Source organism: Bufo bufo, chromosome 4 (assembly GCF_905171765.1).
Source record: "Bufo bufo chromosome 4, aBufBuf1.1, whole genome shotgun sequence".
Classification (NCBI taxonomy): Eukaryota; Metazoa; Chordata; class Amphibia; order Anura; family Bufonidae; genus Bufo; species Bufo bufo.
The window spans coordinates 499,440,362-499,466,335 of NC_053392.1; the positions used below are offsets into that span (position 1 = coordinate 499,440,362).

At 44.3% G+C, this 25,974-nt stretch overlaps 1 protein-coding gene across 2 annotated transcripts in view; it reads left to right on the forward strand.

The window, feature by feature from the left end:
- Positions 1-312: 312 nt before the first annotated feature.
- Positions 313-25,974, forward strand: part of RMDN2 (regulator of microtubule dynamics 2) — a 124,977-nt gene continuing 99,315 nt past the window's right edge. Inside the window, exons 1-2 of one of the 2 annotated variants that reach the window (XM_040429612.1) lie at positions 313-417; positions 15,507-16,212. In XM_040429612.1, the coding sequence (XP_040285546.1) occupies positions 15,767-16,212 (446 nt within the window). In that variant the 5' untranslated portion in view covers positions 313-417; positions 15,507-15,766. Of the gene's footprint in view, positions 418-10,159; positions 10,332-15,506; positions 16,213-25,974 lie in introns of those variants that run through there. The other variant, XM_040429611.1, reaches the window with a different exon arrangement.

Here is a 25,974-nt window from a genome sequence, read left to right on the forward strand (position 1 = left end):
ACACTAAGGGGACATAATAACTACTGTGTGGGGGCACTAGGGGGACATAACTACTGTGTGAGGGCGCTAAGGGGACTGGGTAGGATTGGCTGGTATAGATAGTACAGAGTATGAGTGGCTCAGTGTAAAGAAAGCGCCTCTGCTATGAGACACACTATGACTGAGGTGGCCGCCATGTAATACAGGAATGTCCTTATATCCCTTATTCTCCGGCACAACCTGCTCACTTCCTCTTACATGCTTGTAAAGTCTCTTCTACAATACACATCACTGGCTCCGCCCACAATGTGTAATGAGGGGGAGGGACCTTTTATCTTCCGGAACTAGTATTTTGTTATCCACTGTAGCGACCGAGACCGGACAGCTGGCACACACAGAAGTGTCAAATACCAGCACAGCTGTGGGGACGTAACAGTGGTGAGTACGGGGCTGTCTTGTCGGTATGGCTCCTCCGACCAGTGTGACTGGATCCTTCCTGTGTGTGGGTGGCAACTGTGCCCCTGTCCACAGAGCTAGACGTGCTGTATATATATACAGGAATACTGCAGATATTAGAGGTGGGATATGGGTAGGCAGAGGTACACAGAAATGGTGTAATGTGGATATACTACTAGATACAGTATATAGATATGGAGACATTGTAGATATACTAGGAGATCATATATATTTATATACACGTTCAGTCGGATTTGCCATTTTCATGTGACTAGTCTGCAGCGTTATACAGAACCCCCAAAGTGTCATCCACATTCTGTGTAAGAAACTGTCATTTACATTGACTTGCGCTGCAGATTTAAAATCTCTACTGTGGATTTCATTTTTGCAATCTATCCATTTCCTTGGCAAAAACCCCCATATATTCTTCATGTTTTTTGTCATGGTTTTAGACCTATACGCGGGAAAATCCGCAGCTGACTTTTCCGCTTTTGCGTCACCTGTGGAGGTACTGTATCCATAATCTCCTCTGGCAGCAGCTTATATCCTATGGGAGCAAATCACAGGGCATATGGAAATCCAACATGGCCAATCCATCTTGTCCCTGACATCTACCATAGGCCAGTTTCATACGAGCGAGTTGCCTGCAGGAAACAATCCTTGTGGCACTGTGATTACCCGGCCTGAACTCTGCTCCTGTAATGGGACCTCACAGCATTATAATGATTTATAATGCTGTGTGTCCCTGCCCGACTTTCACTGTAATGAATTGTAATTGTATATTTTAGTTCACCTAAAATTAAAGGGGTTGTCCTTCTATCCTCAGTATAGGCCAGCACCAGCTTATCAGCGGGGGTCCGACGCCCCACATCCCCACCAATCAGCTGTTTTGATGTGGCTTCATCAGTGGAAATCAGCGACAGACCCACCAGCTGTGTAGAGGACAGAGCTTGTCACTGCAGCGCTGCTCCCATTGATGAGGGCAGCACTAGAGTAACAAGATCCTTCCACTAACAGCTCTCGAACATGTCATCGTCGGTGGTCTCGGGACTTGGACCCCCACCAGTCAGATATTGATGACCTATCCTGAGGATAGGTTATCGGTAAGAAAATCTCAGAAAACCCACCCATTTAAATGTTGAATTGCCTCACATTCCACCTGACCATATGTGTTTTGCAAAACCCGGATATGCAAAATACCGTTGGTATCCGTGAGACGTCCATGTGGTATCTTTTATTTATTTATTTATTTTTATTTTTTTTACTTCAACCACATTTTGCGGCCCAGTATAGGACATGTTCTATCTTTTGCGTAAGGCCTCCTTCACACAACCGTTTTTTTTTTTCCGTATACAGAACCATTAATTTCAATGGTTTCCGCAAAAAAAACTGAATGTGCTCCGTATGCATTCCTTTTCCGTATTTCCGTTATTCCATTCCGTTGAAAGATAGAACATGTCCTATTATTGCCCGCAAATCACGTTGCGTGGCTCTATTCAAGTCAATGGGTCCGCAAAAAAAGGAACACATATGAAATGTACTCCGTATGTCTTCCGTATCCGTTCCATTTTTGCGGAACCATCTATTGAAAATGTTATGCCCAGCCCAATTTTTTTCTATGTAATTACTGTATACTGTATATGCCATACGGAAAAAACGGAAAGGAAATAAAAACGCAACAACGGATCCGTGAAAAACAAACCGCAAAACACTGAAAAAGCCATACAGTCGTGTGCAGGAGGCCTAACTGACATACAGACACGTAAAGCACACGGAAGGCATCCGTATGTCTGTTCCGCGAAAGTCAGAACATGTCCTATTCTTATCCGCAAATGCAGACCACGGACCCATTGATGTCAATGGGTCGGCAAAAAAAAACGGATTCAGCACGAATGCCATACGTATTTTGCGGACCGCAAAATACATACGGTCATGCAAATGCACCCTATTGTAAGTTTACAGTGCCCCAGAATGACGGTGGGGCAAATCTTTACTTTATTCCACCCCAAATAAGTGACATACTATTTATTTCCACAACCTAATATCCATGTGCAAATTTTCCTATGCGTTTCAGCAGGGTCGTGAAGACCCCATTGACGTACACAGGATTTTGGAATCCAGCGTATGTTCATGTGAGCGTACCCTGCTTTCCCTGGTATTGTCACTGCCAGGATTGTGCGGCTGTCACACTGGGCAGTGCTGTGACAGTGATTATATAGAAAGGAATGGAGACAGAATGATACTTGGAGACCGTCCACGTGTATACGGAAGTGCGGCATAATGGCGTGACCTGGTATATTGCCTGCTGCCATACCGTGCAAGTACTTCCGTACTTGTGTATTACATGTTAAATTAATATATTGAGGTAAGTGATTGCACACAGAGCACGATGGATTTGTAGTACTTTCAGTTTAATAATTCCAGTAGGTTCTTTGCACTGTAATTTGTCTCCCTGACCTATCAGGTAAAAGTGATCTGCGGTGTCGGCATTTTACAGTCCTGTAGGGAGGGATGTCTTTGCTTACATTCCTTTGATTAGTTTGTACACCCAGTTTTTAACCACTTCAGCCCCCCTAGCTTAAACCCCCTTAATGACCAGACCACTTTTTACAATTCTGCACTACACTACTTTCACGGTTTATTGCTCGGTCATGCAACTTACCACCCAAATGAATTTTACCTCCTTTTCTTCTCACTAATAGAGCTTTCATTTGGTGGTATTTCATTGCTGCTGACATTTTAACTTTTTTTGTTATTAATCGAAATTTACCGAAAATTTTGCAATAAAATGACATTTTTCACTTTCAGTTGTAAAATTTGTCAAAAAAAAAATACATTTCTATATAAATCTTTCTCTAAATTTATTGTTCTACATGTCTTTGATAAAAAAAAAAAATGTTTGGGTAAAAAAAAAAATGGTTTGGGTAAAAGTTATAGTGTTTACAAACTATGGTACAAAAATGTGAATTTCCGCTTTTTGAAGCAGCTCTGACTTTCTGAGCACCTGTCATGTTTCCTGACCCCATTTCGGAAAGTAGACACCCTAAGGTATTTGCTGATGGGCATAGTGAGTTCATAGAACTTTTTATTTTTTGTCACAAGTTAGTGGAAAATGATGATTTAAAAAAAAAAAAAAATTTTTTCTTACAAAGTCTCATATTCCACTAACTTGTGACAAAAAATAAAAACTTCAATGAACTCACTATGCCCATCACGAAATACCTTGGGGTGTCTTCTTTCCAAAATGGGGTCACTTGTGGGGTAGTTATACTGTCCTGGCATTTTAGGGGCCCTAATGCGTGAGAAGTAGTTTGAAATCAAAATGTGTAAAAAATGCCCTGTGAAATCCTAAAGGTGCTCTTTGGAATGTGGGCCCCTTTGCCCACCTAGGCTGCAAAAAAGTGTCACACGTGGTATCGCCGTAGTCAGGAGAAGTTGGGCAATGTGTTTTGGGGTGTCTTTTTACACATGCCCATGCTGGGTGAGATAAATATCTCTGTCAAATGCCAACTTTGTATAAAAAAATGGGAAAAGTCTTTTGCCAAGATATTTCTCTCACCCAGCATGGGTATATGTAAAAAGACACCCCAAAACACATTGCCCAACTTCTTCTGAGTACGGCGATACCACATGTGTGACACTTTGTTGCAGCCTAGGTGGGCAAAGGGGCCCACATTCCAAAGAGCACCTTTAGGCCTCTTTCACACTGGCGTTGCGGGAAAATGTGCGGGTGCGTTGCGGGAACACCCGCGATTTTTCCGCGCGAGTGCAAAACATTGTAATGCGTTTTGCACTCGCGTGAGAAAAATCGCGCATGTTTGGTACCCAGACCGGTGTTCTGTACATTGTATTATTTTCCCTTATAACATGGTTATAAGGGAAAATAATAGCATTCTGAATACAGAATGCATAGTAAAACAGCGCTGGAGGGGTTAAAAAATAATAATAAATAATTTAACTCACCTTAGTCCACTTGATCGCGTAGCCGGCATCTCCTTCTGTCTCCTTTGTTAAATAGGACCTGTGGTGAGCATTAATTACAGGAACAGGACCTTTGATGACGTCACTCCGCTCATCACATGATCCATCACCATGGTAAAAGATCATGTGACGTACCATGTGATGACGGGAGTGACGTCATCAAAGGTCCTGTTCCTGTAATTATTGCTCACCACAGGTCCTATTCAACAAAGGAGACAGAAGGAGATGCCGGCTACGCGATCAAGTGGACTTAGGTGAGCTAAATTTATTATTATTTTTTTTTTAACCCCTCCACCGCTGTTTTACTGTGCATTCTGTATTCAGAATGCTATGATTTTCCCTTATAACCATGTTATAAGGGAAAATAATAATGATCGGGTCTCCATCCCGATCGTCTCCTAGCAACCGTGCATGAAAATCGCACCGCATCCGCACTTGCTTGCGGACGCTTGCGATTTTCATGCAGCCCCATTCACTTCTATGGGGCCTGCGTTGCGTGAAAAACGCAGAATATAGAGCATGCTGCGATTTTCACGCAACGCACAAGTGATGCGTGAAAATCACCGCTCATGTGAACAGCCCCATAGAAATGAATGGGTCGGTATTCAGTGCGGGTGCAATGCGTTCACCTCACGCATCGCATACTCGCCCGTGTGAAAGGGGCCTTAGGATTTCACAGGACATTTTTTACACATTTTGATTTCAAACTACTTCTCACGCATTAGGGGCCCTAAAATGCCAGGGCAGTATAACTACCCCACAAGTGACCCCATTTTGGAAAGAAGACACCCCAAGGTATTTCGTGATGGGTATTGTGAGTTCATGGAAGTTTTTATTTTTTGTCACAAGTTAGTGGAATATGAGACTTTGTAAGAAAAAAATAAAATAAAAAAAATCATAATTTTCCGCTAACTTGTGACAAAAAATAAAAAATTCTAGGAACTCGCCATGCACCTCACAGAATACCTTGGGGTGTCTTCTTTCCAAAATGGGGTCACTTGGGTATTTATACTGCCCTGGCATTTTAGGGGACCTAATGCGTGAGAAGTAGTTTGAAATCAAAATGTGTAAAAAATGCCCTGTGAAATCCTAAAGGTGCTCTTTGGAATGTGGGCCCCTTTGCCCACCTAGGCTGCAAAAAAGTGTCACACATGTGGTATCGCCGTACTCAGGAGAAGTTGGGCAATGTGTTTTGGGGTGTCTTTTTACATATACCCATGCTGGGTGAGAGAAATATCTCTCTAAAAGACAACTTTTCCCTTTTTTTTTTTATACAAAGTTGGCATTTGACCGAGATATTTCTCTCACCCAGCATGGGTATATGTAAAATGACACCCCAAAACACATTGCCCAACCTCTCCTGAGTACGGCGATACCACATGTGTGACACTTTTTTGCAGCCTAGATGGGCAAAGGGGCCCAAATTCCTTTTAGGAGGGCATTTTTAGACATTTGGATCCCAGACTTCTCACGCTTTAGGGCCCCTAAAATGCCAGGGCAGTATAAATGCCCCACATGTGACCCCATTTTGGAAAGAAGACACCCCAAGGTATTCAATGAGGGGCATGGCGAGTTCATAGAAGATTTTTTTTTTTTTTGGCACAAGTTAGCGGAAATTGTTTTTTTTTTTTTTTTTTCTCACAAAGTCTCCATTTCCGCTAACTTGGGACAAAAAGTTCAATCTTTCATGGACTCAATATGCCCCTCAGCGAATACCTTGGGGTGTCTTCTTTCCGAAATGGGGTCACATGTGGGGTATTTATACTGCCCAGGCATTTTAGGGGCCCTAAAGCGTGAGAAGAAGTCTGGAATATAAATGTCAAAAAATGTTACGCATTTGGATTCCGTGAGGGGTATGGTGAGTTCATGTGAGATTTTATTTTTTGTCACAAGTTAGTGGAATATGAGACTTTGTAAGAAGAAAACAAAAAAACTATTTCCGCTAACTTGTGCCAAAAAAATGTCTGAATGGAGCCTTACAACAGGGGGGTGATCAATGACGGGGGGTGATCAGGGAGTCTATATGGAGTGATCACCCCCCTGTAAGGCTCCATTCAGACGTCCGTATGTGTTTTGCTGATCCGATCCGTGGATCTGTAAAACACTTACGGACGTCTGAATGGAGCCTTACAGGGGGGTGATCAGGGAGTCTATATGGGGTGATCAGGGGTTAATAAGTGACGGGGGGGGGTGTAGTGTAGTGTGGTGCTTGGTGCTACTTATTACAGAGCTGCCTGTGTCTTCTGGTGGTCGATCCAAGCAAAAGGGACCACCAGAGGACCAGGTAGCAGGTATATTAGACGCTTTTATCAAAACAGCGTCTAATATACCTGTTAGGGGTTAAAAAAATCGCATCTACAGCCTGCCAGCGAACGATCGCCGCTGGCAGGCTGTAGATCCACTCGCTTACCTGCAGTTTCTGTGAACGCGCGCGCCTGTGTGCGCGCGTTCACAGGAAATCTCGCGTCTCGCGAGATGACGCGTAGATGCGTGACTCTGCCTGAGTGAGCCGCCTCCGGAACGCAATCCTGCGTTAGGCGGTCCGGAGGCGGTTAAAGGGGTTGCCCCACAAAAAATAGTCTGCAGTTTTCAAACCACCCCATGAATCTGAATACTTTTGTAATTGCATGTAATTAAAAATTTAGCAGAGCCCCTGTGTTATTCAATAAAATATATCTGTATAGCGCCACCTGCTGTTTTTTTCTTTTCTTATTTCTTTAACCTGCTCACTGAGATGGCCGCACATGCTCAGTTTCATCCTTCATCTGCTTACTGAGCTGTGATAGGGAGAGCATGGACACGCCCCCTGAGCTGCAGCAGTAAAGACACTCCCTTTGACCTATCAGCTTGATATAAATCTAGAAGAGCAATGAACGGGGATATCTTTGGATCCATGTGGGGTACAGGGCTGGTTATCATGTACTATATGTCTGATTTTCATGGTTTACATTATTCAAGGGATAACTCCTTTAAAGAGAACCATTCATACTGGACTGTCAGTTGGTTAGTGAAAAAAACGTTCCTCACGCGGACGCCATCTGTGTGCAGTCTGTTTTTCTGTGATGGTTGCTAGGAGACACTAGGTAGGCCTTCTTCAGTTTTTTTTTACGGATGTGGAAAATGGATGATGTACTGATGCCACACGGATGGAAAAAAATGGACCAACTGAATGTAGTCGGAGACAATACTGAAAGAAACTTCAAATACCGATTCAGCGCAGACGTAAAATCTGTTTTTCACGGACAGGATACTAGTTTTCCATCCTTCATCTGAAGGGTAAGGTGACACAAGGCAGGTTTTTTTCCACCCCTTTGCACTTCCTAGGCTTAAGGCCTCATGCACACGACCGTTGTGTGTTTTGCGGATCCGCAAAACACGGATGGCGTCCGTGTGCTTTCCGCAATTTGCGGAACGGCACGGACAGCCAAGGATATAACTGCCTATTGTCCGCAAAACGAACAAGAATAGGACAGATTAACTTGTTATTCTGCCGATATCCCGCGCCTGCGCACTCATTCCTTTGGCCGGCGCATGCGCACTGCCATGCCCATTCCTTGTACGGCATCACAGTAACTGTTGCGCATGCGCTGGCTAACGACGCGAAAACACAACAAAGGAGGCGGTCCATCGGCATCGTTAGCCGGCGCATGCGCAATAGTTACTGTGATGCCGTACAAGGAATGGGTATCGCAGTGCGCATGCGCCAGCCAAAGGAATGAGTGCGCGGGATATCGGCAGCCTAACAAGTTAGTACAAAGGCAATCAGAGGGAAAGGATGGGCGGGCGGAGGGTAGGAAGGGGCGGGGGGGCGCAATGAGAAGGCTGAGCAAGCAGGGCACCTAAGAGAGTAAAGCCGCCCCTGGGCACTTGCGAGCCCTCATTTGCATATCTTATAAAGATCGTTTTTGAGGGTTCTATAAGTCCAGGATTGATGCCAGAGGTAACGTTTTTATTAACTGAAAGCATGCTAGGGAGCTGTGGGAAGGGTTAAAAAAGTGAAATGCTGGTGACGAACTCCCTTTAACAAATTGACTTTGGATCTATGATCTGAAGCTCGATTTGCTCAAGCCTAGTTGCATCTAACCCGCAAAAAATGGATGCGGACAAAAAAGAAACCACGGTCGTGTGCATGAGCCCTAAAGTTGACATGCTGTGGTTTTATAAGCCAAATGATATTGTTTGCAGCGTGTGGATCAAATCTTTTAAAATCCAATTTGCTGGTACTTTAAAACACTGATTTAGCACCAGCAAATCCGTAGTAAATCTGTTGGACATACTGACAAGAGGTGGATACACGGCGGATTTACTGCGTTTTACAGTAAAAGCAAAGAGGATGAGATTTTAATAAATGTCATCAACATGATGCAAAAGAAGCCCCATCATAAGGCCTCGTGCACACATCCGTATTTTGCATCCGTGTCCATTCGCATTTTTAGCAGGTGCACACAGACTCATTCATCTTTTGTGGGTTGACAAAAAAAACAGGACAGGGATGTCATCGATGCGCTGTCTGCATCCATGTGTCCGTTCCCCAAATTATACAACATGTCCTATTCTTGTCCGTATTGCAGACAAGAATTGTGAGTTCTAGTAATGGGAGTGAGAAAAATGCGCATTGCACGCAGAAGGTGTCCATATTTTGCAGATCCGTGGTTTGTGGACGGCTATACAGAGACTGTCGTGTCCATGAGGCCTTAGTTGACCTTTTGAAATATGCAGCATGTCAGCTTATGCTGTGGCTACCGTTTGCCAATTTCACTCATTTGTAATGCACAGAGTGAAATCCGCAGCAAAATACACAACTGCAGCTATAGTATATCTGCAGAGGAAAGTCTGCCCCTATGGCCGTACCCTTAGGTTGCTGTCACAAGTGCAGGCTTTGAAGCCAAAATTAGGTGTGGATCATAAAAGGATAGAACGTAGTGTGGTTGTCCAGCTTGCGGCATGTTTTAGCTGTTGAAAAACTCCTTTTCCTCTGCTCCCACCTCTCCGTTCTAGGTCCCATCCTTTAAACTTCTGGGCTGACGTGCGCTGCTGCAACCAATGACTGGTGTCTGCAGTGAAGTTTTCCGAGCAGCACTTGACCCAATAGTGATGTGCCGCTTGGGCACAGGTCACCTCTGACCCCAGTCATTGGCTGTAGTGTGCACCTGACCCAGTGTGTCCAGAGGTTTACAGGACAGGAACCTCGAGGGAGCTGGAACAGAGCAGCTGGGAGCAAACCCTTGAAACAAACCTGCATGTGTGACAGCGCCCTGCGGCCAGCTTCACACGGCATACTACATGTGGGATTTCTACCACGGATTAGTATTTTGCCGTGCCGTGGATATCCCCATTTACTGTGGCTAATCCGCACGTGGAGTGAGCACCTGCCATGTTTTTTTTTGCATATCCTTTCTCGTTATGGGCTTCAGTTTTGCGCCCATGAAAGCCATAGGGATTCCCATTAGAACAACGTGGCGTGGATTTTCACCAGCACATTGGTTTCATCCTCTAGGATGTGCTGACTAGCTTTATTTTTTGCAATGTGATGCGGATCTCATCCCGGAATACGTGATGAATCTACGTGACATCTGAGCTGTTTGAATATACCCTAAATGCGCTTAATGTCTAGGTTGATGAGCCAGCAGTATTTTACAAGCCGTGTGAACATGCCCTAGAGGTGCGTCATGGTTTTGCAAATACGTTGTGTTAAAATACATAAACCTGCTGACAGATCCGCTTAAGAAACCAGTATCTGTAATTCTGTACACACCTTTAGGACTTTGACCTAGTACAGTAGAACAAATTTGTGAGGAACACAGTCTGATGCACAGCAAGCAACATGCCCAAAAATGACCGTAATACAAAGCATCGTATTGTAGACTTGTATGGGGGTTATGGAAAGAACTGAGCACCTGTCCCTCGTGTGATCGGTGAGTACCCAACAGGTTGGTCTCCCACCAATTTATGGAATATATTATGGACACTCCTCTCCTGACATGTATATGAAGTGTCAATTCTGGAGCATCTATTCTTATGATTCTGTTGTGCCGTTCCTTTATCAGGTCTGTATGGGCGTTACCAGTTGGGTCCCCACAGTCTGAATCTGTCCGATCAGTGCGGCTAGTGGCAGACTGTGCAGGGACCCCCCCCAAGTTTTAACACCCAGCTGGGCGTCCTGGCAATACATTCATAAACTTCTAGGGGTAATACTAGAGGACTGGCACTAGATAGAGTTATATGAAAAGATGCTCCAGAATTGTACACGTCAGGAGAGGTGACATGTTCTCTTCAAGTCACTAGAGATTATGTACTGTGAGCACTAGGTCCCTTTAAGCATAGACATTTCCACTGCCGTCGAATTGCACGGCTCCCGGCCTTTGTGAAGGCCTATTAGACTGTACGGAAATGGTATTCGCTAACAGTTTCACAGAATACATACAATCCCTTGTTTTTATAGTAAAGGGTATTCCGGCCACCTTTCTCTGACACTGAACAGGGTGGCAGGACTCATGCTTGACTGCTGCTCTATTCAAAATCATCCTAGATCCATTCTTGCGGGAACTGGGTCCTCCTGCCCATGGGCGAGGATTCTGTCATTCAGACCCACGCCAACTTAACACTTATTGCCTATCGAGTAGATAATGACAATTTTTCTTTAATGTATAGTGGAAGTGATGAGGAATGTTTTTTGTAATATACTTTATTATTGAATTTGTATGGCTCTGAAGTTGTCCCTTAGGCCAGTTTCAGACGAGCGGGTGGGAGTTTGAGTTCCCATAGTGAACTCTACTTCTTTTTACTGTACCACACGTAATAAGGGCTCATGCAAGTGGCCGTATGTGTTTTGTGGTGCGTAAATCGTGGATCCGTAAAACACGTGTTCACTTCAATAGAAAGGTCCTATCCTTGTACACACACCTGAAAAGAATAGGACATGTTCTATCCTTTTTTCGGGGCCATGGAAAGGATATACGGATGTATGTGCTGTCTGCATCTTTGCATCTTTTGCATCCCTATTAAAATGAATAGGTCCACATCCGATCTGCAAAAAATGCGGAATGGATGTGCACCAAGAATATGGTTGTGTACATGAGCCCTTATAATGATTTATGATGCCGTGTGTCTCTGCCAGACCTCAACTGTAATGAGTTGTACTGAAGGCATTATGTTAGTACAAACCATTACAGTTGAGGTTGGGCAGAGACACACAGAATTATAAATCATTGTAATGCTCTGTGGTCCAGTCAAAGGAGCACGCAGTGAACACACTTGTCTGAAAGTGGCCTTAGCAGTGCTCTCTAAATCAGTGTTACCATATAGTATGTATGTATGTCTTCTAAGGACCACTTCAGAGCCAGGTTGTTTTTTTTTTTTTTTATAGTACAAATTTACCTAATAAAGAATATTATAAAAATATTCCTTATCACTTCCCCTACACATTAGATTAGAAAAAAACTGAAATGACAGTTATTCCAGGATTAAGCTTGATGGCCTATACATAGGATAGGCCTCCAATATTTGTTGGGCAGAGGTCAGATACCAAACATTCCCGCTGACCAGCTTGTTCCTGAGTAGCTTCAGTGCCAGAAATTGACATGTGGACAGAGCTGGTTACTTAGTGCAGCCCCCATTTTCGTGAATGTGTAGTTTTGGCACCACTTCTGCCTCTGGAGCTACCCTGATACAGCTGATTGGCGGGGGGCAGAGTGCTGGACTCCGACAGATCAGATATTGATGTTCTGTCATGAGAATTGGTCGTCAATATTAAAATCCTAGAATACCCCTTATACCGCTTTGCGGCTGACATACACTTTTTATAGGGGTTATCCAACAGCAAAAAAAAAAAAGCCACAAATGTTATGAAATAATGTACTACTTAGGGTGGGTTCGCACTAGCGTTATGCCATTCCGTTATAGGTTCAGTTTTTAACGGAATATAACGGAGTGTCCAGACTAAATGCAAAACGGAAGCCTTTGGCCCCTTTCACACGGGCGAGTATTCCGCGCGGATGCGATGCGTGAGTTGAACGCATTGCACCCGCACTGAATACCGACCCATTCATTTCTATGGGGCTGTTCACATGAGCGGTGATTTTCACGCATCACTTGTGCGTTGCGTGAAAATCGCAGCATGTTCTATATTCTGCATTTTTCACGCAACGCAGGCCCCATAGAAATGAATGGGGTTGCGTGAAAATCGCAAGCATCCGCAAGCAAGTGCGGATGTGGTGCGATTTTCATGCACGGTTGCTAGGAGACGATCGGGATGGAGACCCGATCATTATTATTTTCCCTTATAACATGGTTATAAGGGAAAATAATAGCATTCTGAATGCAAAATGCATAGTAAAATAGCGCTGGAGGGGTTAAAAAAAAAAAATTTAACTCCCCTTAGTCCACTTGATCGCGATGCCCGGCATCTCCTTCTGTCTCCTTTACTGAACAGGACCTGTGGTGAGCATTCTTTATAGGTCAAGGACCTGTGGTGACGTCACTTCGGTCATCACATGATCCATCACATCAGGCATGCTCAACCTGCGGCCCTCCAGCTGTTGCAAAACTACAACTCCCAGCAATCCCTTACAGCTATCAGCATACAGCAGGGCATGGTGGGAGTTGTAGTTTCACAACAGCTGGAGGGCCGCAGGTTGAGCATCCCTGCATCACATGATCTTTTACCATGGTGTTGGATCATGTGATGACCGGAGTGATGTCACCACAGGTCCTTGACCTGTAATGAATGCTCACCACAGGTCCTGTTCAGTAAAGGAGACAGAAGGAGATGCCGGGCATCGCGATCCAGTGGACTAAGGTGAGTTTAAATTATTTTTTATTTTTTTTAACCCCTCCAGCGATGTTTTACTAAGCATTCCTTATTCAGAATGCTATTATTTTCCCTTTATAACTATGTTATAAGGGGAAATAATACAATCTACAGAACACCTAATCCAAGCCCGAACTTCTATGAAGGAGTTCGGGTTTGGGTACCAAACATGCGCGATTCTTCTCACGTGAGTGCAAAACGCATTACAATGTTTTGCACTCGCGCAGAAAAATTGCGGGTGTTCCCGTAACGCACCCGCACATTTTCCCGCAACGCCCGTGTGAAAGAGGCCTTTAAGAGGGATTCTGTTTTGATCCGTCATAATAGAAGTCTATGGGCAAGCATAACGGATCCTTCTGGTTTCCGTTATGCAGGACGGAAAAAAACAAAACTGTTGACTTCCTCCCACGCAGTAAAGACAATTGTGAGCTCCACTAGGGGCATCAAGCAATGAAAATGTCTGTAAAGCGCTGTGGAATATATCAGCGCTGTATAAGCAAAGGAACATAGGGGTCATTTACTAACTGATATATATATGCCAGTTTTCCGCCGTATATCTGTTGCAGATAACAGCGCAAAGGTTATTTGCACCACAATCTGCGACTTTTCCCCACTCACGCTAGGTCTAAAAAAGGGTGTGGGGTGTGGACCGGGAAGGGGTCGGGCCGCTAGGGCTGTCTCATTTATCATTTTCTAAGCCTGTAGTTTTTGTCCACACGCCTCGTGGCATGTTCGCCGTGCTGCGGCCGGACCTCTGGCTGTCCTCCATTATAGTGAATGGGGCCGGAGAGGACGTCCGGTGGCATGGTGGGCTAACACTAGCATGGATCCGGCAGGCTGTTCCCCCATCTGAACAGCCTGCCGGACCATGCGTGTGAAAGTAGCCTTAGACCGGCGGTGGATACGCTGAAGTTATGTAGCGGCTGCCGCGTCTACATGACTTCAGCGGATCCAGCGCAGGGGTTATTAAGACCAGCATCTAAAACGCTGGTCTTAAAGGGGTTATTTAAAGAGGACCTTTCACCTGTATAAACTATGTGAACTGAGTATGCTGCCATATAGAGCGGCGCCCGGGGATCACACTGCACTTACTATTATCCCCGGGCGCCGCTCCGTTCTCCCGTTATGCCCTCCGGTACCTTCGCTCTGTAAGTTATAGTAGGCGGTGTCTTCCCTTGTCCTGTGGGCGTCTCCTTCTCCTAGGCTGCAGCGCTGGCCAATCGCAGCGCACAGCTCACAGCCTGGGAGAAAAAAACCTCCCAGGCTGTGAGCTGTGCGCTGCGATTGGCCAGCGCTGCAGCCTAGGAGAAGGAGACGCCCACAGGACAAGGGAAGACACCGCCTACTATAACTTAAAAAGCAAAGGTACCGGAGCCTATAGCGGGAGAACGGAGCGGCGCCCGGGGATAATAGTAAGTGCAGTGAGATCCCCGGGCGCCGCTCTATATGGCAGCATACTCAGTTCACATAGTTTATACAAGTGAAAGGTCCTCTTTAAGGGGGTTATTATTATAATGCCCCCCCCCCCCCCCCCATTTGCCCGAATTAGCTTTTTTTTTTTTTTGTCACTTTACCTCCCACAAAAAATTTAATAGCAAGTGATCAAAAAGTCATACACATCCCAGAATGATATCATTGAAAAGTGCATATCGGCAAAAATTAGCTCTCACAGCTTCGTACACATAAAAATAAAAAAGTTATGGGTGGGAGTCAGAATATGGCAATGCAAAGAAAACATTTTTTCCCAAAGTTTTTTTTTTTTTTCTGTATTTAAACGCAAGAAAAACTATACATATGTAATATTGTACTGACCCAGAGAATAAATATTTTTTTTTATTTTTTATAATTCCACCTCACTTTAAATTATTTCCCGCTTCTCACCACATGTATGCGAGAGTAAATGGTGCAATTAGACAGTTCATATTGTCCCGCAAAAAACAAGCCCTCATGTGGCTATGTAAATGAAAAAAATTGTGGCTTTGGGAGGGCTGGGAGTAAAAAATGGAAAATCACTAGGTATTGAAAGGGTTAGTCAATGGATACGAGCTCAGTCTGTGGAGAACATGGACAGCACATGTCCACGATTCACTGACGCGTGATAGTGGCCTAACTTTCGGAATGGCATCAGATTCTCCATGCTCAGTAATTAACCACAGGACATTTTCCGCTATATTCCACCAATAACGGGTTTACGATATACATATGTTGTATATTTGTCATTGGCTTCTGTGTCTGTTTGATAATCTTTCCCTGGTTACTTAACAACTCTTCTCTTTGGCAGGCTTACAGAAATCATTGACGGTGACCTTGGACCTTTGGAGAGTGAGATGTGTTTTGTAAAACTGGGACTCATGGTCATTCTACGACCATTGCGTTCTTGATGGCAGCCTTCACCAGGAGAACGTTATCGTAGAAATCTGGGTAAATAATCTAGCAAAGGAAGAATGTAGCCTTCCAATTTGAACTTTGTCATCCTCTGCTGCCTGCCGATCAGTCATTACAGAATATCAGCAGTGTTGGTTCAGCTCGTGCTTTGTTAATATGAGGAACGTTCACTCGGAGAACAGGAGCTTGCTTCTAGGAGTCCTTACAGGAGCTGCTGGAGTTAGCATCGCCTTGCTGTGCTGGAGAAGATATGGAAAACATGGCTACTTTCTCGGCTTGCCCGAGAACTGGTCATCTGCTACAGAGAACCAAGTTCAGGACAACCAAGGCCAAGGTGCTGTCGTGGTTCTTCAGGGTCGTCAACTGCAAATCCTGGAGAAACTTGGGAGCCTGTTGAAAAGTGTTGAGGAACTCAAGGAGGAAGTGAAATTTTTAAAAGAAACCATTCCTAAATTAGAAGAGCAAATTAAGGATGAGCTAAGAGGCAAGAATGATGGGAGGAAAGTCAGCCCCCAGCACAGGAGCCTTAAAAGAAAGAAAAGCGAGACCACAAAGACGTCAGGTGAATACCCTAGTTCTGAGGAAGCAGAAAGTGAAGGAGGGTAAGTGTGGAAGACCCCAAATCAAACATGACCACAAACAACATGTCCTTTTCTACTGTTCATACTGGCATATCAGTGTATACAGATTATGGAAGTACTGGCGAGTTTCTACGAGGTTCATTCAATCTTGATATACAGATTACAGCAGTGCTGGTCAGCTAGGGCTCATGCACATGAACGTATATTCTTTCTGTGTCCATTTAGTTTTCTTTTGTGGACCATATACGGAACCATTCATTTCAATGGGTCCGCAAAAAAAATGGAAGTTACTCCGTGTGCATTCTGTTTCCGTATTTCCGTTCCGCAAAAAAATAGAGCATGTCCTATTATTGTCCACATTACGGACAAGGAAAACACTGTTCTATCAGGGGCCAGCTGCTCTGTTCCACAAAATACGGAATGCACACGGACGTCATCCATATTTTTTGAGGATCCGTTTTTTGCGGACCGCAAAATACATACAGTCGTGTGCATGAGGCCTTACTATGTGATCCATACAATCTGGATTTGCAGATTACAGCAGTGGTGTCGGTTACTGTAAAATCCATACAATCTGGATATATAGATTAAAGCAGTGCTGGTCAGTTACCAGAGGCAGATTGGCCATAGACCTTACAGGGAAATTTCCCGGTGGGCTGATGCCCAGGGGGCCGCCTGGGCCCTCTTTACAGCCGGCCAGTGGAAGTTTTGGGGTATGCGTTTTGTGATGGACTGTGGTATTTGGCTCTGTCGGGGTGGTATAATGTGCCACAATATACTATTGCTGGCCCTGCCTTCCATCAATTTGGACCCGACTACTAAATGGGGCCACTTTTAGTATTGTTTCCAGGGCCGCTTTAAGTTCCCAGTCTGCCCCTGTCCATACAATGTGCATATACAGATTACAACAGTGCTGGCCAGTTACTATGTGCAGCACAATATCTAGAACATTTTAACAGTCCAGGTTAACTCGTATGGGATCCATAAAATCTGAATATACAGTTTATTCATAATACTGGATGCGGGGCCAGAGGCTGCCCCAACAGGTGGGTTGGAGGTTGGCAGACACACATTTTGGAGATGGGTGAAGGTTCCAGGGCATCATACATTTGTTACATACCCCTTTAATACCATGTAGCTCATTATGGAAATACGGTATGTCACAGGTGACATAATGACCGTTCTGGGGGTGGGTATCTGTATGCTGCCTCAGCCAGTGTACCCCCTGGCACTGTAACTCATTGCTAAGTAATGGCCCAAACATAGCTTTACTTACTACAATATAATGATATTTTCACTTTCACACTAGCGTTTTTTGCGGATCCGTCGTGAATCTGCAAAAATGCTTCCGTTACAATAATACAACCGCATGCATCCGTCATGAACGGATCCGGTTGTATTATGTCTTCTATAGCCATGACGGATCCGTCTTGAACACCATTGAAAGTCAATGGGGGACGGATCCGTTTTCTATTGTCGGAGAAATCGGATCCGTCCCCATTGACTTACATTGTATGGATCCGTCTTGCTCCACACCACATGGCGGACAGAAAAACGCTGCAGGCAGCGTTTTGGTGTCCGCCTCCAGAGCGGAATGGCGACTGATCGGAGGCAAACTGATGCATTGTGAGCGGATCCTTTTCCATTCAGAATGCATTAGGGCAAAACTGATCCGTTATGGACCGCTTGTGAGAGCCCTGAACGGATCGCAGAAACAAAAAGCCAAAACGCCAGTGTGAAAGTAGCCTTAGCCTCATATTACTAATATTAAAAAGCAATATATGGAAGCTGAACATGCAGTGGTTCCCTAGACATATGCTATGTGTACAATGCCTCATGTGTAATCTCCTTATTCCTGAGCTGAGATTAGCCATAAAGAGCTTATTCTACCTGCCAGCATTATTCTGCTGAAGTCTTTGATTTAAGATGCCCGCTTTAAGCTGTTTTTAATTCATACTTTCTCCAAGAAACCAAGAACTAAAGTCAGAAATATTTAAAGGGAGATATCTCAGTACATACCTATTTGAAGAACAGGGGTCCCCCGTCCCTCCAGGTGAGGTGGCTACTGAATCAGGGTGCAGAGTGCATGGAGAGGTGGCCACGCATGGCCATCAGATCTATGGGAGACATGGAAACAGTAGAATACACATACTTGACTGTTTCTGTAAGGGTCCAATAACACGTCCGTGAGTGTTTTGTGGTCCACAATTTGTGGATACGCAAAACACGGATACCGGCGGTGTGCGTTCCGCATTTTGCGGACAGCACATGGCTGGCCCTATGATAGAAATGCCTATTCTTGTTCGCACCGTGTGCTGTCCTCATCTTTGGCGGCCCCGTTGAAATTAATGGCTCCACAGCCATTCCGCAAAATTGCGGAACTGATGCGGACCCAGAACTGCGGCCGTGTGAATGGACCCTAATTCCCATAGAAGTGAGTGAAGACAGCTATGCACAGCCTCCGATCTGTTCATTCTTCACCTGCCTCACCGGGTAGGCACATGTCCCAGTGTTGGTGTCAAATAGAGGGGAATTTCTCATTCCCCACACACTCCTTTTCTGGCACAAAAAAAAGTCACAAACCCTGTCTTTCGAACCGCCACTGCGACAAATTTTATTTGCAGGTGCCGTTTCTACACGGTCCTCGCCACTTTCCGAAAACGATAAGGAGGGACTGGGGCAAGCGAGCCCGGCACATTTATCTTCAATCACGCTAATTGTCTGACCTGAATGAAGACAGAAATGTATAACAGCTAGGAGGCTGCCACAGATTTTTGCCTGGCACATGGGGGTGAGCAAAATCTATGACGAGGCCTGGGCCTTGGCATAAATTGGGCGCATTCTCCGGCTGCACAGGGTAAATCAAGCCTGGCGAATGTCCCCCATAATGTATATTCCATAAATGTTGGGAATACCCTTAGGACAATCCACATTTGTTGGGAAAGTTCCTCAGTGATGACGAGAGTTGATCTGGGACCCTCAATGATCAACTGTGATCTGTGGGGGAAAAACATTGACATTCTAGGAGACAAGTAGACAGTGCCATGTGAAATGAATGGGATGTCTGGATAAAAAAAAAGATTGTCCAGAACAAAGGGCACACTTTTTAGAGGCTCTCCACTCTGGATAATAGATGAAGGTCCTGTGCAGAACCCGTTCTGTTCCCTAATACTGTGTGTATGCTGCCTTGTCTCCATCAGAAGTAATAGTCACTGATCAGCGGGTACTGTTGCCAGTGTAAGCGCATGACACCAGAAGCCTCATCTGCAAAGCTCCTGTTACTTAAAGGGGCTGTTTAGGTTACAGATATTTATGACCTTTCCTCAGGATATGGGCTCATGCACAAAAACATATATATATATATATTTTTGTTGCCCTTGTGTGAAACCATTCACTTCAATAGGGCCACAAAAAAACTGAAATGACTCTGTGTGCATTCCATTCTGCAAAAAAATAGAACATGTTATTATTGTCCACATTACGGACAAGGATATCGTAAGGTCTGGTGCTGCAGCTGACAGTGGGGGTGGAGGGTGTTAAACCCCATCGATCTAATATTGACAAAGTATCCTGAGGATAGGCCCGGGCTCCCCGTGCCTTAGAAAAGGGACCACCATCATAACATTCTCCCTCAAAGAGCCCACTAAGATCAGAAATGAAAGTGATCCTCATGAGCCTGTTCTTTTGCGCCATGATCAGAGTATAGTTTCAGAGTACCAGTGGCTACACCAAAAAAGATTAGGAGGATTCAGTCATGTTCTATAAAACGCACAAGGAGCGGAGCTCATCCTCACCCCTCCTAATGCCACGTGTACAGTAAAAACTAGCTTTGAAGCGTGTGTCCACAGATCTGTTTCTGTCGTCATAGGTACTCTGAAGCTGTCTACATACAGGAATAGAGTTGGAGGGCATCTGCGGGCCCTGGCACAGAAGAACGGGCACACGAGGAGCACTCTTCCATTTCACTATCTGATCTTAGTTGAAGATTGATTTATTGATTTAGAGGCGACAAATGTACTGATTCTTATCTTGGAGACCTTGACCTGTGACCCAGGGACTTCCATCTCAGCTACGGGAAAAAAGAGTCAGTGGCTGACCGTTTATTGCTGATATGTGATATGCTGATAGGGGTGCACTGCTAATAACTTGTTCCAGGTCTAACGAATGCAAAATAAAAAAATGGAACATAGTAGGCACACCCAAATCTGGATACAATTCTCTGAATAAATTATTTACTATACAATATACTAATATCACAGCAGAGCCCTTGCTATTATAAAATACGTTGTGTCCACTCTCTCTCTCTCTCTCTATATTATATACAGTTGCAAGAAAAAGTATGTGAACCCTTTGGAATGATATGGATTTCTGCACAAATTGGTCATAAAATGTGATCTGATCTTCATCTAAGTCACAACAATAGACAATCACAGTCTGCTTAAACTAATAACACACAAAGAATTAAATGTTACCATGTTTTTATTGAACACACCATGTAAACATTCACAGTGCAGGTGGAAAAAGTATGTGAACCCTTGGATTTAATAACTGGTTGAACCTCCTTTGGCAGCAATAACTTCAACCAAACGTTTCCTGTAGTTGCAGATCAGACGTGCACAACAGTCAGGAGTAATTCTTGACCATTCCTCTTTACAGAACTCTTTCAGTTCAGCAATATTCTTGGGATGTCTGGTGTGAATCACTTTCTTGAGGTCCTGCCACAGCATCTCAATCGGGTTGAGGTCAGGACTCTGACTGGGCCACTCCAGAAGGCGTATTTTCTTCTGTTTAAGCCATTCTGTTGTTGATTTACTTCTATGCTTTGGGTCGTTGTCCTGTTGCAACCCCCATCTTCTGTTGAGCTTCAGCTGGTGGACAGATTGCCTTAAGTTCTCCTGCAAAATGTCTTGATAAACTTGGGAATTTATTTTTCCTTTGATGATAGCGATCCGTCCAGGCCTTGACGCGGCAAAGCAGCCATAAACCATGATACCCCCACCACCATACTTCACAGTTGGGATGAGGTTTTGATGTTGGTGTGCTGTGCCTCTTTTTCTCCACACATAGTGTTGTGTGTTTCTTCCAAACAACTCAACTTTGGTTTCATCTATCCACAGAATATTTTGCCAGTACTGCTGTGGAACATCCAGGTGCTCTTGTGCAAATTGTAAACGTGCAGCAATGTTTTTTTTGGACAGCAGTGGCTTCCTCTGTGGTATACTCCCATGAAATCCATTCTTGTTTAGTGTTTTATGTATCATAGATTCGCTAACAGGGATGTTAGCATATGCCCGAGACTTTTGTAAGTCTTTAGCTGACACTCTAGGATTCTTCTTCACCTCATTGAGCAGTCTGCGCTGTGCTCTTGCAGTCATCTTTACAAGACAGCCACTCCTAGGGAGAGTAGCAGCAGTGCTGAACTTTCTCCATTTATAGACAATTTGTCTTACCATGGACTGATGAACAGCAAGGCTTTTGGAGATACTTTTATAACCCTTTCCAGCTTTATGCAAGTCAACAATTCTTAATTGTAGGTCTTCTGATAGCTCTTTTGTGCAAGGCATCATTCACATCAGGCAATGCTTCTTGTGAAAAGCAAACCCAGAACTGGTGTGTGTTTTTTATAGGGCAGGGCAGCTGTAACCAACACCTCCAATCTCATCTCATTGATTGGACTCCAGTTGGCTGACACCTCACTCCAATTAGCTCTTGGAGATGTCATTAGTCTAGGGGTTCACATACTTTTTCCACCTGCACTGTGAATGTTTACATGGTGTGTTCAATAAAAACATGGTAACATTTAATTCTTTGTGTGTTATTAGTTTAAGCAGACTGTGATTGTCTATTGTTGTGACTTAGATGAAGATCAGATCACATTTTATGACCAATTTGTGCAGAAATCCATATCATTCCAAAGGGTTCACATACTTTTTCTTGCAACTGTGTGTAATATATATATATATATATATATATATATATATATAATATATAATTATATAAAGGATGTATGTATGTTCTGCAATCACTCAAAAACGCAACCATCGATTTCAACGAAACTTGGTATACACATCCCTTGCTACCTGGAAAGAAATCCTGTGGGGGTCTCGGCTCTCTAGGACGTACCGTTCCTGAGATATTCCCAAAAAATGACCTGCATTAGCCAATAGAAGCCTGCAAGTCTTTCTCTTCATAGCCCAACTGCCATACACACGGTCACATGTCCCTTATCAGCCAATAAAAGCTCACAGGTCCTTAGTCTCCACCATAGCCTATCATTATAAAAATTGTTAGCCCTAACATTAAAGGGGCAGGGCACTGTGGCGGTCACTGTTAAAGAGGCGTTCACTGTGGATGTTACTCTTAAGTGGACAGGGTACTGTGGAGGTCACTGAAAGGGGGCGGGCCCCTGAGGAGGTCACTGTCAAAGGAGTGGGGTGCTGTGAAACTCGCTGTTAAAGGGGTGGGCTGCTGTGAAGGTCCCATTTTAAAGTGGCGGGGCACTGTGGGGGGGGGGGGGGGTCAGTGTTGGGCCTCTTGCACATGACCTTATGTATTTTGCAGTCCGCAAAAAATATGGAAGACATCCGTGTGCATTCCGTATTTTGCGGAACGGAACAGTTGACCCCTAATAGAACAGTACTATCCTTGTCCGTAATGCGGACAAGAATAGGACAAGTTCTGTCTTTTAGCGGAACAGATATACAGAAAAACTGAATGCACGCGGAGAATGCAACGGAACGGACACAGAATGAAAATAAGTTTGTGTGCAAGAGGCCTTAAGGGGTGGGGGACTGTGGAGTTCACTGTTAAAGGGGCGGGTGCTGTAACGGTCACTGTTATGGGGGATACTGTTGATTTTATCTTTTAACGACACAAAAACATTAAATGATATAGATGAAGCCGATACAGTAGAGTGTGATCCTTTTATAGTAACTCTTTTGTCATAGTAGATATACCAAGAGGTTCATCCAATATTGGTAGCAGATCAATAATTTTAGATAAAAGAACAACGGCTCACCCCAAACACTCCCAAAAGACCAGGTGCTCACTCCACAGATCCACCCCATCCAGAGAGAAAAGTGAAAAAATTTAAACAATAGGAGGGCACTCCATTATCTGGGACCACCAATATCAGGTGACAATGACCACATTTAATATAAAAATTGGCATAAAAATATACATACATAAAATAATGCAATGCAAATGTGCCCACTTGGGCATAAAAAGCCTGAACGGCACAAAACAAGCAGTGTGATAACCGCTGATGCGAACTGTGGACTTGATCCTAGGTGGGCAATCCGAGTCAAAGTATAATGTCCTATGGGGATCTAGAATGATATTAGTCTATGAGCTAGACCACGCTACCATGCATAGCGTAGTAATGATGTATCGATGAATATAGCCCCATGGGGCAAAGTACGTTACCCCTCTTATTATGCTAGGTTGAGGTGGAGAGAAGTCCTTGCTTCGCCGCCCGGACTCACCTCGGCGTCCCGTGTGGTCTCTAGGTCTGATACGCGGCGTCCCACGTGACCCGGCGGCACACAACGTGATACACGCGGCTCGTTGGGGAACAGATCGACTGATGGTATGTTGGGTCCTAAACTCCGGACTGTGCAATAATCCACAACTCCAGGCAGTAAGGGTCCAAGGGGCAAGGACTTCTCTCCACCTCCACCCACAGGGTGGGTATTATGTGCATGATGGCACTCTTTGTACGGTGCTGTGGAATATGGAAGTGATATAAATTAATAAAATAAAAATAAAACAAATAAGAGCATTGTGTCTAGTCCTGGAGTACAGTTTATGTAAATCACATGTAATGGAAAGTTATGCAGCTTAAAGTGTTTTCCAGATTTCAAAACAATTCTGCCCACCCCCATGGCGAGGAGGCACATATGCAAACTGTTGTAATTCCTACACCGTTCACCTGATTTGGATATAAAACCCCTCAAATTAAAGCTGACAGTCTGCAGTTAAAGCACATCTTGTTTGTTTCATTTCAAATCCATTGTGGTGGTGTATAGAGCCAAAAATCTTAGAATCGTGTCGATGTCCCAATATTTATGGACCTGACTGTGTGTGTGTGTGTGTGTGTGTATACAGGGTGGGCCATTTATATGGATACACCTTAATAAAATGGGAATGGTTTGTGATATTAACTTCCTGTTTGTGGCACATTAGTATATGTGAGGGGGGGAAACTTTTCAAGAAGGGTGGTGACCATGGCGGCCATTTTGAAGTCGGCCATTTTGAATCCAACTTTTGTTTTTTCAATAGGAAGAGGCAATCCGAGTCAAAGTATAATGTCCTATGGGGATCTAGAATGATATTAGTCTATGAGCTAGACCGCGCTACCATGCATAGCGTAGTAATGATGTATCGATGAATATAGCCCCATGGGGCAAAGTACGTTACCCCTCTTATTACTTATTGGGTCATGTGACACATCAAACTTATTGGGAATTTCACAAGAAAAACAATGGTGTGCTTGGTTTTAACGTAACTTTATTCTTTCATGAGTTATTTACAAGTTTCTGACCACTTATAAAATGTGTTCAATGTGCTGCCCATTGTGTTGGATTGTCAATGCAACCCTCTTCTCCCACTCTTTACACACTGATAGCAACACCGCAGGAGAAATGCTAGCACAGGCTTCCAGTATCCGTAGTTTCAGGTGCTGCACATCTCGTATCTTCACAGCATAGACAATTGCCTTCAGACCCCAAAGATAAAAGTCTAAGGGGGTCAGATCGGGAGACCTTGGGGGCCATTCAACTGGCCCACGACGACCAATCCACTTTCAAGGAAACTGTTCATCTAGGAATGCTCGGACTTGACACCCATAATGTGGTGGTGCACCATCTTGCTGGAAAAACTCAGGGAACGTGCCAGCTTCAGTGCATAAAGAGGGAAACACATCATCATGTAGCAATTTTGCATATCCAGTGGCCTTGAGGTTTCCATTGATGAAGAATGGCCCCACTATCTTTGTACCCCATATACCACACCATACCATCAATTTTTTTGTTCCAACAGTCTTGGAGGGATCTATCCAATGTGGGTTAGTGTCAGACCAATAGCGGTGGTTTTGTTTGTTAACTTCACCATTCACATAAAAGTTTGCCTCATCACTGAACAAAATCTTCTGCGTAAACTGAGGGTCCTGTTCCAATTTTTGTTTTGCCCATTCTGCAAATTCAGTGCGCCGATCTAGGTCATCCTCGTTGAGATGCTGCCGTAGCTGGAGTTTGTAAGGGTGCCATTTGTGAGTACCTAATATCCGCCGAAGGGATGTTCGACTAATGCCACTCTCCAGTGACATGAGGCGAGTGCTACGCTGTGGGCTCTTGCTGAATGAAGCTAGGACAGCCACTGAGGTTTCTTCATTAGAGACAGATTTCATGCGTCCACATTTTGGCAAATCCAACACTGAACCAGTTTTACGAAACTTAGCAAGCAGTTTGCTAACTGTAGCATGGGAGATGGGTGGTCTCGTAGGGTGTCTTGCATTGAAATCTGCTGCAATGACCCGGTTACTGCGTTCACCAGACATCAACACAATTTCTATCCGCTCCTCACGTGTTAACCTTGGCGACATGTCAATGGCTGTAAACAAAGAGAAACTTGTAAATAACTCATGAAAGAATAAAGTTACGTTAAAACCAAGCACACCATTGTTTTTCTTGTGACATTCCCAATAAGTTTGTGTCACATGACCCTCTTCCTATTGAAAAAACAAAAGTTGGATTCAAAATGGCCGACTTCAAAATGGCCGCCATG